The sequence below is a fragment of the Protomyctophum parallelum genome, assembly GCF_964188405.1.
Source record: "Protomyctophum parallelum genome assembly, chromosome: 10".
NCBI lineage: Eukaryota > Metazoa > Chordata > Actinopteri > Myctophiformes > Myctophidae > Protomyctophum > Protomyctophum parallelum.
This window is the reverse complement of record NC_139704.1, coordinates 812342-827075: the sequence shown is the minus strand read 5'-3', so window position 1 is coordinate 827075 and position 14734 is coordinate 812342. Positions and strand designations below refer to the sequence as shown.

At 47.0% G+C, this 14734-nt stretch overlaps 3 protein-coding genes across 3 annotated transcripts in view; all 3 read right to left on the bottom strand.

Moving 5' to 3' along the window:
- LOC310865222 (protein NLRC3-like) overlaps positions 1-14734 on the bottom strand; it is a gene marked incomplete at both ends in the record, with an annotated part of 239975 nt that overhangs the window by 185277 nt on the left and 39964 nt on the right. The window lies entirely within an intron of this gene.
- LOC310865328 (NADH dehydrogenase [ubiquinone] flavoprotein 2, mitochondrial-like) lies at positions 3593-4336 on the bottom strand (the record flags this gene model as incomplete). The annotated part of the gene is made up of 1 exon (XM_083774368.1): positions 3593-4336. The coding sequence occupies one exon, from the start codon at positions 4334-4336 to the stop codon at positions 3593-3595; it is 744 nt and encodes a 247-aa protein (XP_083630494.1).
- Positions 5023-6420, bottom strand: LOC310865174 (thiamine transporter 1-like; the record flags this gene model as incomplete). The annotated part of the gene is made up of 1 exon (XM_083774199.1): positions 5023-6420. One exon carries the CDS (start codon positions 6418-6420, stop codon positions 5023-5025), a length of 1398 nt encoding a protein of 465 aa, XP_083630325.1.

Below are 14734 nucleotides of genomic sequence, written 5' to 3'. Positions count from 1 at the left end.
AAAATAGCAGATCTACAAGCTCATATCGCGCCACCGAGTGGCGCGATACGAGCTTGTAGGTCTGCTATTTTTGAAAAATCGAAGAGCGACTGACATTTTTTAGAATCTGATCTCGGGTCAGAATGGGTTAATCAGACCAGTGTGTTTGTGTCCAGTGGAAACCTCGTATGAATCTGATCTCAGGTCAGAGTGGGAAAAAAACACATCTTGGTGGACACGGTCCCTTACTGACCTCAACTGTTTTTGACCCATTCCCCTTTCATGTGCCTACCCGAAGATGAACCTCTTGTGAATCAACAAATCACTCCCATGTGTTTACATGCACTGTCTGAGAGAGTGTACAAATGGCACTGAATGGACCCTTGTGGCTTTACGGGTCCATTTGTACACTGAGTAAAACAAATATAGGATTACTTAGTCACGACGTGATATGCTCCTATTCTGTCAACAACGCGTTCATACCCGACGTCTTTGTACATTTACAGTACCTGATCCATGGACATGGAGTAACTCAGGTAGTGATGTTTACATGCATATTTAAGAAGGAAGGATAACTGAATGTTTATGAACTATTATGGATGCAAAACACCTGCATTGTATGACAGCGTTCTAGTTGCACTATAAGGAGTAGACTGAAATAGAAGAACATGGACAAACCAAACGGCTAGCTACAATATTAGTACAGTGTTTTCGTCCACACTATTCTGCATGGGTAGAAGAGTGGGGTTAAATACATGAAAGATAATGGCGTGAGGTTCAACATAAGGGTCGTACTCACGGGAGGGAAAGCCAGGCGTCGAGGATGTTGTCTTGTCATTGCATTAGCGATTCCTACAATGCAGGTGGGCCGTGGTGGCTGTTAAACGGAGCGTGCAATAGGGCATAGCAATGGTGGCCATTTTGTGGTTCCACAAATCTTCGCCCATTAATTTTTCCCATAGAGATTTCCGAAAAATATTTATATTAATTATTTTTTGCCTGATACCAAGCCATCCAGGCTCCTGGTGAATCATGACAAAACATTTGATTATGTGAATGAATGAGAAAATTAATACATTAAATACATACAGTATATACTGGGGCTATATGTAATACCCTTTGATTTGCTGTGTTATGGTTATGTTTCACCAGGAGCCTGGATTAAATGGTGCATTTATATAGTGCCTTTATCCAAGGCACTTTTCATAGATTGTGCATTACATTCACCCATTCACACACAGGAAACCATGCAAGGCACCAACATTGGGAGCAATTAGGGGTTCAGTGTCTTTCTCGAGGACACTTCGACACTGACTCTGGGGGAGCCCGGGTTCGAACTAGCAACCTTGCGGTTACCATCCGGCCACCGTCGCCCCCTTGGCTTTGGTTCCAGGCTTAAAATGATTATTATAAATATTTTTCTCTATGGAAAAAATGAATGGGCGAAGAATTGTCTCTCTGTTGTCCTCTGCATGCATTACGTCCTTCCGGTGATTGGTGAAACGTTTCACTGTCAGGTGAAAAGAAGTGGACTGGTGATGTCCCATTTATCGGACGAGACGCGCGTGTTCCTCCCGAACCAACCAACCAGTAGCGGTCAGCAGCAACAAGGGACTAAGTACATGGGGAAATGTGTATATGTGAGATAGGCCGTTGTAATGACTAAAGGAAGGAAATGGGAATTTATTTACATTTTTCAATTAACCCTATGTGCACTCTGCAAATACTTAAAATATTTTTTGTCTCTTCATTCAAAATCGTGTTTAAAATTTATTTTCCCATCTATAGATGAGATTAATGCTGTGTATCCCAAAGGTCAAATTAGCCTCAGGAAAAAAAGGACATAAAATCAACTTTTGGAATTACAGAAAAGATTACATGACAAATCCATTGAACTGAATCCAAAAAACACTTTGCTTTAGGTGACAAAAGTTCTCAGAACAGTAGAATAGTATGTTGCCTACACTAACCACACTAATTTCTATTTCTATTATATGCCGGATAACACATTTGGCTGATCAATGGAAACAATTTCAATAGTTTCATAGTTACTGCATTTGGCAGAATAGATGTAGCCTATCCATTGATGTTAGTGTATGAAGGATTTTTTATTGACAACAATAGGGCTGCTGATGTCCATGCCAGTCCCTGTGCCACATGGAAATATAATTTGCCAAAATAATTTGTTTTTTGTTTAATTCTGAAATTGCACTGAGTTTCACTCGCTATTTATTTACCAATATTTGTGCGTTTTTAACTTGCTTGTCACAATTTTGCCTGGTTTTAAACATTGTATGAAGCTTTAGTCTGAATTAGAATCCAGCATAGAACAAATCAAGGATTAATTCCCATTGGTCCAAACCTCTATAGCCTGGCTAATAAGCCAGACGCGAATCAGCCATTGGCAAATACTAATACTAAAAATTGCCTGCTGGCGGATATGAGTGACGGTTTTGATGTGTTGTAGTGGTTAAAACTACACTAGTTCTGTAAACAATGGATTACATGATTTTATATGTAGCCTTATATTAGTTAATCCCCCAAATGTTGCTTTTCCCCCCTGTAGTAGTGCCTGCTTTTCTCTTGTGTTTAAAGTCAGTTTACCAGAAGCACCTAACCTAATGTTTGCCAAACGCTGGTTGTCATAAAGTGAACGCATGGCCGGCCTAATAAAGTTTTTTTGACCTTGAAACATTGAGCATTCTTGTCTGTTAGTGTTTGTTTTCACAGCCAACTGGTGTCACCACAGGTGTTTTTGGTGGTATTTATTTATTGCAAGCTCTTGACTTTCACTTTATTGTACTTTTGTCTCCACTACATTTATAGGAAGGTAGGCTACTCTTACTCTGACCGAAACTTACTAAATAGATTATGAATTAATTACCTCTTAAGACCTATTTCAAATATAGATGCCAATCAGCTATTTAAGGGACCAACAAGTCACAAAGTGACTTTGGTTTTTGTGGGGGGGGTTTTCTTCTCCTTCCGCCAAAAAGGATTGTTCTGACTGAACCGTGCAGAAGGTTTTCGTGAAACGCAGGAATCTGGTAGAGGGCCCATGCCAAAAGGTGACTATGCGAAGCCCATGACCATTGGCCAAAGGGTGGCGCTATAGCACTCAATTGAAAATGCAAAATTCCTCCCAGGATCTTTGATCAAAATGCACAAAAACATCTACACGTGAACTTTGGACCTATACAGACATTATTATTGGGTCGACGTTTCGGTCGATTAGACCTTCATCAGGATTCTGTTATGATTCGAGTGTGGTGACCCAAAAGCACAGCAAGGAGAGGCAAAGCAGATTAAAGCTCCCCCGGGCAGGTTTTTATTCACAAACACGGGGGGGTCCACAGAGCTCGGGTCCCGGAAACACAGACTGGGGAAGAACTGGCGGCGAGCTGCAGACAGGCCTGCCTTTTGTAGGCTCATCAGGTGATTGCAGACGACATCCAGGTGGGGAGATTGCAACGGAGAGAGGCGCTGTGGAGTGCTCTGGAGTCCTCTGGCGGCGCTGAAGTGCCCAGAACACCCACAGCACATGGATGTAGAGGTGATGGAGAGCGAACCGTAACAGATTCAGGACAGACAATGAATTGAGGGATCCGTCAGACTACAGGTCTGGTCTCACTCCAAACCCCGGTCCTGTCGGAGGCTCCGTCAGACTAGTCAAGCCGCCTGCAGGTTCACAGGAGAAGCGGCCACTCCTCGGGCCTGGTGGTGGAATCCTGCCTGCTCGGAGCTCGTCAACGATCTTGTCCATGTCCTTGGGAGTAAGATCCTCGTAGTAGTTGTCGTTGATCTGAACCATCGGGGCGTTCACACAGGCTCCGAGGCATTCCACCTCTATCAGCGTGAACATCTTGTCCGGCGTGGTCTCTCCCACCGTGATGCCCAGCTTCTTTTGGAGTGCCTCAGCGATTCCGTCCGAGCCGCAGAGCATGCACGGCGTGGTAGTGCAGATCTGAATGAAGTGTTTCCCCACCGGCCGACGCAGGAACATGGTGTAGAACGTCGCTACCTCGTACACTCTCATCGGGGCGACTCCCAGAACCTCTGCGACCTTGTTCATGGCCGCGACGGGGAGCCACCCTCCGTGCTGCCTCTGGGCCAGGTCCAACACGGGGAGCATTGCCGCTTGCTTGTGTCCCGCCGGGTAGTTTGAGATGATCGTCTCGACGCGCCTTTTGTTCTCGTCTGTGAATTGGAAAGGAGTGTCTGCGTTGTTGTCAGGCGTGTCCCTGTGCACGAACACGCCTCCGGCACCGGCACGGGCTGCAGATCCATGCAAACTACTCCTTGCGTGTCTGGCCGTTAGCGACACAGCAGAGCGAACAACAACAGATGACAAAAACATTTTGGAGAGAGTTTAGTAGTATGTTTAACACTTAGTATGTTCAACACAGTTTAGTTGCATATTTAACGGTGAACGGCTGACATCAAGAGTTGGAAGAACTCTTTGTGTAGAAGAAGGCAGCTCTCTAGGCCCGTCAGCCAGCCTAAACTTACTGGAGGTTCAGACTCCATGTCATAGTAATGATGTCATAGTACTTATTAGGGCATTAACCAAAATGTCGACTTGTATACCAGTAAGATGCCTGACTGCCAGGGTGTGATGAGGTCAGATCAAGATATGGAATGTCAGAGCAGGTCAGCTGCATATATGGAGATATAAGGGTGGCAGCGGGAGCAGTGTATTGAATGTACAGGGTTTGATGAGGGCCCAGGTAGAGCCGGGCCTTAATTTTCGGGCCTGTTGGGAACTCTAGTTTGAACTTTAATTCTGGCCTCCGTGAGGAGACTGGAATTGGAGAACCATCATGCTTTAGGGCAATTGCTATGTCTGATGCCATATTGTTTAACTGAAACAACGAATCAAAACAAGCTTTATTCACGCGCCATAATTAACGGCCCCGGTACATTTTGGATAAAGATATCTTGTCATTGGCAGACAAAAGGTCTATTTTAATTGACAATATCTCGTCAATGGCAGGCAATGTGTTTAATTAATCTTTTTCAGAGCATGTTTATTTATCCATTTTATTACGCAGTACATAATTGAAGTTTATTGTTTCTTTGGGGGGGATCTGAATGCGGTGTAGAGCGTCCCCTGGAGGCTAGCCTGTAGAGCCCCGCCAGGAGGAAGATTGTGGTGATGGCAGCAAAGTAGCTGGCATAGATGAGGAACTGGGTGAAGATGGGGAGGCCTAAGCCAGCACTGCTGTCCACCACCACTAATGTGAGCAGAGACTGCAGCAGTAGAGCCACAAAGGTATTCACTCCAAAAACCAAGGCGTAGCGATGCACGCTCAAGCTAGCCGCTATCTGGTACGAGGCGATGGTGATAAGCAGCATGTAGGCGGCTTTGAAGACGATGTAGGAACCATAGCACACCCAGATGTTCCTCACCGTGTTCATGGCGTAGACTGCCACGGCCATGATCGTGGAGAACACGCAGAGGGCTGGCTCTCCCCACACGGCCCAGGACACCTGAGCATGGCCCACAGCGAACGCCGCCAATGCGCCGAGCATAGTGGAGAGTGTCTCCACATAGCCGTTGTAGATTGCAAAGTCCTGCGAGGGCAGGAGCTCCTCCCAAAGGGCCTGGGCGTAGTTGATCACCTGAAAGTAGCCGCAGGTGGACAGGGCCCACCACAGCGACCAGGCCAGCAGGGGGCGGCACGAGTAGCACTGGATGAAGTTCTCCCACAGGAGGCGCGGCACTTCCATCAGGCTCCCGCTGCGTCTCCCTCCAGCCTCGCCGGCCTCAGGGGACGTCACGGCATCCTCGATGCTCCGAGGCGCTTTTCTCCCGGGGCCACCGTCGTCCCCCTGAAGCTCCGCCTCCTCGCCCATCTCAGGGTTCCTGTGGAAGAACAAGCTCTCGCTGGCTACAGGCAGAAGCCAGGGGGCCAGGAAGGCCAGGACGGCTGATCCCAGGGTCATAGCGACCAGGCACCGCAGGGGGACGTGGAGCTCGGACACTAGGAGCTGTCCCATCAGGGAGCCTGCCGCCGAGCCCAGCAGGCTGACGCCGCGACAGTACCCACTCACCCTCTGGTAGTGGGCCGGCTCCACCACACTGTAGATGTAGGAGATGTAAGCCACCTCAGTGGCTGAGGCCAGGCCGAAGGTGAACTCCATCAGCTGCATGGCCAGCACACCCCGAGCCACCAGCAGCATGGAGTACGTCGCTACTAAGCTGGCTGCCTGCAGGATCACAACAGGCTTGTAGCGGAAGTAGTCCGTGGCCAGGAACACGGGGAAGGACAGCACCAGATAGGAGTAGGTCCATATCGGGTAGATTTCATGCACCACCTGCGTGTCAGTGAGGTTCTTGTCGGGTCCAATGAGGAACGCGGTGAGGAAAGGCTCTGACGGCCTGAGGCTTGAGAAGAAGCCGTACACACACAGCAGCAGTGTCGGGAAAAACGCAGACATCAGTTCAATGTGTTTTTGCGGGGCGCTAGCCCCTCTATATTCAGCTATAAGTGTATATTCTTTGTCTTACACAAACATTAAATTCCCATTGACAATGCCATGGAGAATGTTACGTCATATCTGAGCAAATTGGATTAGTGTCTATTTTTGGCCTATCACAAACATTAAATTCCCATTGACAATGAATGGAGAAAGTTACTGTTAATGAAACCAATGTGTCATTAGCTTACAAAGCTGCCCGATCCTAAGTGTATTAGTGTATTACACTGACACCAAGCAACCTTTGAAGTCACTCATGTAGCCCAGAGCCATTGAGTCATGACATCTCCATTCACTTCATGGGCCAGTCTTCTATATAGACTATAGATTGGTGAAGAGTGTCAAAGGACTGAACCGGAAGTTTATGGAATGCATTGGACTCACACGAGTGACAAACGAGTATGAACCACGTCACTGGGCTGTTTTCTGCCCCCTCAATGGCACCACTCTCCTAGTCTACAACTACTCTACGCCTATATTAAGGCAGTCTACGAATTCTATTTGGATGTAAGTCTATGATGTCAGTACTATGACATCCGTAGTGTGATGTCAGTACTATGACGTCCGTAGTATGATGACAGTACTATGACGTCCGTAGTATGATGTCAGTCATCTCTATATTTGGGCATATCGAGAGACGGCCACAAAACAGACAGACTGATAGACAGAGATTCCTGGAATTCATAGATCATCAGTTTTTACCCGTATGTGGGTCACAAAGTTTTGGTGCCCAACAAGCGGACGATTCTGCCTAGTCTGGTAAAGGTGTGTCCTCCACTGGGGCACAAAATGTGGACATGCAGACTCCATGAACGTGCCTGAATCGATTCATGAACGAGCGCTCTGTGTTAAACACACTATTTTGCTCATGCATGTATTTCACCTGTCCGCAGGAAACATTTACAAGCCACTCTGGGGGGCCTGGTTTAAGTGTCTTGCTCAGGTACACTTCAATATGTAGATTTGGCAGCCCCGGGGCCGAACACAGGAATTACCGATATCCGGTTACCCCAGTGGCGTAAATATCGACAGTGCAACTGGTGCACTGCATCGGGGGCACCAGATGCCATGGAGGCCCACGAAGGAAGAAAAAAAAACAAGGTGACGCTGAAAATGTGCATGAAGCCCTATACACACACACACACTGATTAAGGACATTGCACACACACACACACACACACACCACACAGACTGTGGGTAGTGGGGCAGACAGGTCCTATCATATAATGTCAATACTGTTGATGAATGCATTCACAATTTATTCAGGTTTCATAATGATGTACAAATGAAATGATACACACAGACTTGCAGGGAAAACATTCGGTTTATTGTAACCTGTGGTTATCTCAGTGTTTGTCACTGGCCTCTCCAGTGCTGGCACTCTTCTATCTGGATCTGAGCTGCTGAACCAGAGCAGGGCTCAGACATTCTGACCGGGCACCCATTTTGGTGTTGGCATCATGTTATGCTTTAGCTATTGAAAAATAGCAGATCTACAAGCTCATAGCGCGCCACCGAGTGGCGCGATACGAGCTTGTAGGTCTGCTATTTTTGAAAAATCGAAGAACGACTGACATTTTTTAGAATCTGATCTCAGGTCAGAATGGGTTAATGTCATTCACAATGTCATTCACAGTGTCATTTCACAATGTCAATGAGCAAAGTATTTCTATTATCTGGGGAGATGAATGCAAATGTCCCATATGATGTTGTAAAATAGAACATCTATGTACGGTATGGGGTTACTTATTCATGTTCAGCTGTGAGCTTGTAGATAAGCTGTGTATGTTTAATTGCTTCTCTGTGGGTGGTAGGATCCTCTCCTATAAAGGGGAGACTGCAGGCAGAGCTAGTCAGTTATGTTTGGGCAGGCAACATGCGTTAAGTATTTTGGAGTTCTTTATTTTGTATTTTTGGCCATTATTATTTTTGCAGTTTGATATTTGTTCATTGTGAATATCTGCACTGCAGCTGGAATTGGGAGGAATAAAATCCACAAAAAGCATCGCTGGCTGTTTTTGGAGCCTTGGCCCTCGGGCAACTTCACAATGATCAGCAGCGTAACAACAATCTGTAGACTATTTGTCACTTTTGTGCTAATGAAACCCTAGACAGGATTATTATTACATGCCAACATTCAAGTACAATTATCAGAAGATGTGACTCTGCAAGTTTAACTAAAGTTAATAACCAGGCAGCACTGCACTCAGACATAACTTTTTCTTAAATCATCCCATCTTCGTTGATGATTCGTATAACACTATTTAGGTCAATATAGCAGCGGGTACAATTAAATTATGGATGACGCACCGCACCGCAGACATTTATCTCGTGATTTCGGAAATGAAATCTCATAATATTTCACACGTATTACTCATGCTCCTCCTTAGTCTCCGTCTCCTTGAGCTCTTGGTACTCAACTTCTTCCTTACCCTGGAGGGCGATGGTAGAGCTGATTGATTCTTCTGGTAAAGGTGTGTCCTCCACTGGGGGATGCTCCAGTTCAATAGTTTCAGTGAGCAGTAACTGTGGAGTAGGGATGTCTGGCGGGTGAGCTTCTGGTGCAGGGATACCAGAGTCTAGTATAGACTACATCTTCTACATCAGGCGTCGGGGCCACGGTTGTAGTGGCGGCTGCAGCAGCCTCTGTTTTGTCATCAGTTTGCAACAGAGGCTCAGTTCTTTTTTTTTTAAACTTAACATTTTATTGATTTTTCAAGACGGAAAGACAAAGAAAACATACAGTAGTCACAATAACACCACAAACATACAAAAAAGGAAAAAAAAACATAAAATGAAAATAAAAAAGACATCGACATTGCATTGCATTTCAAATTTGTTACATTACTTTTTTTTCTCTTTTTTTTTACTTTGTTCTTATTTTGATTTTTCAGTAAACAGGTGGGTCACGTAGGGCATCACAGTACATAATTATCGTAATTGTTACAAGTCCTTTGTTACATTTCTTGTTATTAATTTTCACAGTGTAACGGGTCTTACAGTTCCAGGAGAGTAAGGGAAACCTCTTTGAGTAGTTTCAGAATGTCTTAGTTTGTTCGTTTCCAAGTATAGGGTTCATGATAATCACACATCGGTAGAATAAAACAATAAATAAAGTCTTTACAAAATATATATTCCCATGTATAATATCCATTTCAGCCAGTATCTGTAAAACCTTTCCGTGCTTATCCTAACGGCGAAAGTAAGTTCCTCCATTTCATATATGTTTCGTACAATGGCTGTCCACTCTCCTTTCTTAGGCGGGCTTTTATCTAGCCACTTCTTGGTTATAGCTTTTTTGCTGCCACTAGCAGCATTTTAAGAAGGTATTTGTCTGGGGTATTAAGGTCCTCTGGTATGTTACACAGATAGACACTTGTAAATTCAAATTCAATCTCAAAACCCATTATTGCGTTAATGTCCGATACTATTTCTAGCCAGAATTGTTGTATTCTTGGGCAGTCCCAGAATACGTGGAAGTGGTCAGCCATTGCATTGTTACATTTCCTCCAACAGTTCCCTGCTTCCGGTGTCCCACTCTGTAGGCTTTTTATTTTCGGTGTAATGAAGAACCTAATCATGTTTTTCCATGAAAATTCTCTCCATAGGCCAGAACTAGTGGTTGTGGATATCATATTATATATATTCAGCCATTCCTCTTCTGTGATGGTTATATTCGCCTCCTTTTCCCATTTAAGTTTGACATATGATGTGGAATGATTTTTAGCAGAAAATATATTCGAATATAGTTTTTTGGTGGTTTCACCTTTATAAGCTTCTGTAAAGATGTAAATCAGATCAGTTTCAGGTTTGTCTGTTTTTATGTTTTTCTCAAAATGGTGCCTTAACTGTAAAATCCTGTTTTTCTAAGTCGTGTTTGTCTTTCAGATATTGGAAGCTTTCCAGGCCTGTATTGGATGAAATCAGACAGTATGTTGTTATACCCTCCCAAATCCATCGTTTGAATCTAGCGTCCATCTGGGCTGGTGGGAAGTCGGTATCATATGCTATCCATTTCAATCTCTGCACTTCTTCATCTAACAGAGGCTCAGTTCTGTCCACTTCCAGAGATAAGAGGGTGGTCCCTTGCCTCTCACAACCGCCGGAGCTGCCGCTTCTGGGCTCAGAGGGCTCTGGCTTTGGCTTTGCTAGCAGATCCTGTTGGACGACAGCTGTAGAGGTGTAGCGGTGAGCGGTGCACAGAATGAGCGCCAGGAACAGACACAGCATGAGAGACGCTTGCAGATATCTCTGTCTGTCATACAGCTCACTCTGCAGGTGGCTGACCCTGACAGACAGATTGAGAACCCGTTGTGTGACGTTGTCCATCTGGCTTTGCAGGGACTGGATGGACTCCGTCTGCCGCCGGTCCTGTTCTTCTGCCATCCTGGACGTGTTCTGAAGCTTACTGGTGGTCTCGTTAAATGCCTTCTGCATCTCCTCCGTCTGCTTCCGATACCGCTGGCTGAGATGTTCCAGGTAGCGGCCGCTGAGTGACGTGTTCATCTCCAGGGCCTTGATCCTGTTATTGAGTCTCATGAACACGGAGTCCTTCTGGCTGGAGCCGTGCGCCTGGTTTCCGTCTCCCTCTGTTACGTTGTGGATCTCTGCGTTTAGCTCCGAGTGTGTGTGGGAGGAGGGAGGCGTGGTAGGGTGAGGAAGCTGGCCATCGGCGAATAGCAGTGGTACTGCTGGAGAGGCAGGCTGCTGTTCAGAAGTGGTGTTTGGTTGCTTCCCAACATGAGCCAAATCTGCAGCCGCTGACGCATGGATGGGGGAATGTTGTCCGGGTGAATTTAAATCCGTCATAGGCTTGTCCTCTGCTGGGATCACAGAGATGGTGGGTCCGACAGCGACAGGGGCCGAGACACTCATAGTGACAGTAGGCCTTCCCTGGCTCTCCCTCAGCCCGTTGCGCAAGCCTTTCGTGGACAGCTGGGGTAAATCTGTCGCAACGGGGGGCTGTAAGGAACCGGCTTTGGGAAGGCTTGTTGTCTGACCTGACTCCAACAGGGGAGGCTCAGACACAGACTCTATCTGACCCTCTGTGAAGTCGCCTCGACCGTATGGCATCCCTGAGTGACTGGACGCTCTCTCAGGGTCCTGCTCCTTGCCCCTGGGTGGGTTTACCTCAGTGTGGGGAGGGCGTGCGGGTACCTTCAGCTCTTCATCTTCGTCCTCAATAAGAGTGATGGTAGAGCTGTTTGATTCGTCTTCTTCTGGTATACGTGAGAGGATCCTGTCCTCCACTGGGTAGCGCTCCAGTTCAGTGGTCTCAGTGGTAAGCAACTGTGGAGCAGGGAGGTCTGATTGGGGGGCTTCCGTTACAGGGATATCAGAGTCTGCAGAGACCTCAATCTCATCTGCATCAGGCATTTGGGCAACAGTTGCAGTGGTTGAAGTAGCCTCTGTGTTGTCAGTTTGCAATCGAGGCTCAGTTATGTTCAGTTCCAAAGATGATATAGGGATTAGCTCCCTCATCTCCGAAGTAGCCCCAAGAGCTTTGACGGCAGTGTTCACCATGTTCACCAACACAACACCTTTGGCCGATTCAATATGATTATTGGAAGAATTGATCTCAGTTGGTACATAGTTAGAAGTATAATCAAGTTCATTGTCCAGATCCGAGGTGTCCGCTATCTCCTCTAATTCTTCCAAAATGCTGGTCCCAAACACCCTTATGAGACTCAGAGGACAGTAATGCTCTGAGCCAAAATGAGATAACACTTCCACCTTTATATACTTAGTGAATATCTTCACATGCTCGGCATACAGATGCTCATCCAAAGGGAAGCTCTGCACTGCACGTTCGTCCCGGCCATGAAAGGTCCCCAGCTTCAGCCACTTGTTGGTTGGATATCTGTCACTGATATAGACCAGGAAGTCTTTGGGAGCAGAAGAGAAGAGATCAAAGTTGGCAATATCAAACTGCTTCAACTGAATAGGCTCACAGAGCTCAACGATGAACCAGATATTTTTACTGCAAGGGTTTAACATGTACATGTCCATGTTTTCCATCAGTATGGTGGAGGTGCTCGTAGCCTCTGGGTTAGAGCCCAGGATCTTGGCACCACATTTCACAGATGCATAGTTGTTGAAGTTCTGCACTTTCACAGGAGCAGAGCTTCCATTAGAAGAGGTATATGTGGCCTGAGTCTTCTCTTTCTCTACTTCCATCACTTTTCTCTTCCACTCATCAAATGTGAGGTTGTCCTCCTGTTTTTTGTTCCGCATGCCGGAATCTGCATCTGGAGGACTAAAACCCTGTTCCTTTAGCGTGTGCGACGTGTTGTCCCCAAGAGTATGTGTGTTATGTGCAGGCTGAGGACTCAATGCTGGGTCTGTGTGGGTATTGGTGCCCACAGCATGATCACTGGAAGTGTTCTCCAAGACCATCGAAGGACTTGCATGGTCATAAGAGTTGGCCTCGCCTGCTTGGCAGTCAGTTGTGGCTACATCAGCGTCACCGGGCTCAGGCCTAGACCCGTCAAACGCAACATCGTCTGAAACCCTGCTGAGGGTCTGGTCCTGTAAAGAAAGGATGCAGGGCCTCTCTGTAGACGATGCATCCTCTGGGGTAGCCACCGTGCCAGGGAATGCAGGGGAGGGCTCAGAACTGAAGGATGTATGCTGGCCCTGATTATCAGGAGTGTCTGGAACTCCGGTACGTGAGCCAGTGGCAGAGGTGAAGCTGGTTGCGGGGAAGGATCCTGCAGCAGCAGCCTCTGCGTCCTTCTTTGCCCCCAGCTTCACTTCTGCGACCGCCCCGTCAACTCTCGAGGCCTTGTGATCCTGCTCCTCCTCCTCTGTCAAAACATGTGTAGCCGGGTCAACCTCTGGGCGTGGTTCACACACCTCCTCAGCCTCTCCCTCCGAGATGATGTCCTGTGAAGGCGGGAACGTCGCCTGCTGCTCTCTGCAGACAACAAAACAGCCGAGATGCCAGCATACCGCTGCTGCAAACACGAGCAGCCACACAGAGAGAGCTCTCCGCCGCCATGCTCCTGATGGGAGCGACATGCTTGTGGTGTCTCTATATGACATGAACTGAAAGGAGTGCTCAGTGGGGGCATATCTGTGGTTGTGCCCGACTGAGGTCACATCGATTATGTCAGAATGGAACTCCATGTTTGGGATTGATTTGGAACAGTAACACTTTATTTAAAGGTCAATTCTGTAATGCATAACAATCACATTTATAATGCAATATAATGCATTATGCTTCATTCATAACACTCCTTATAAATGTTTATTAGGGGAACATTTGCCAAAGATAGCAGACCTATAAACTCATCACCCCACGTTGTGAGCTTGTTAATCGGTTTTGATGAAGACCCCCCCAGAAAAAAGTACAGATGCAAGCATAATGTAGCCCATTTTACCCCTTATGAAAGGCTATCATACATACATCAGCAAACAAATAAAATAAACCTAAACCTGTCTTCTCCATGTATGGCTATACAGGGTTTGATGAGGTCAGTGTTGTGACGGACATACATGGAGCGTGTCATGAGGCGTGACAGACTGACGGCCATATTTGGCGGCATGACGTGTCACGGGGCATGACAGACTGACAGCCATATATGGTGGCGTGACGGACTGACAGGCTTTCATAGTAATCTGCAACCTATGGTCTGCAATAAACAAACAGTGCCCCCTTCTGGAGCCAATCTGATCCAATAAATAGGGTACAAAAGTCTACCAGGAATAGTCTGGTGACCACCGGAGAGACGGGTGGCAGCCGGAAATTAGACGGCACCCGGGAGCGGTATGGGTTAGCGCCCCAGCCTGTGTCTTCCGTGAGGAAGAAGCCCAACAAACCCACGGTGAGGCCTTTAGGAGGGCCATGCAAGCCTCAAGCGGAGTCTGCGGCACCACCAAGGGCAAGGTGGAGCCTGAGGAACCGTTGTGGCTTGAGAATCCACCATTCCTGAATAAAGTGCCTGGTGCTGGGAGTCTGGTCCAACGCACAGGGCCTGACCTGGTGAGAGCAGGAGTGGACCTGGTGAGACGTAGGAGGGGCCCGGACAGGTGTCAACCCACAGAGCCTAGTCCTTCCATGTGCCAGAATGGTACCTCCCAGTCCCGGCAGAGTAGTTCAGGAGGAACGGATTGTGTGGCCCTGGTTTTTCCCTAATGGGACTTATCGAGGGTAGCTACTGGGACGTACTGTAAGTCGGGACTTGATCACTCCCGGCTGGGTCACCTGAGTGAGGGGTATGATGTTGCGAGACCCGAAACCCCGATGACCTTGGGATACATCACTGAGGATACG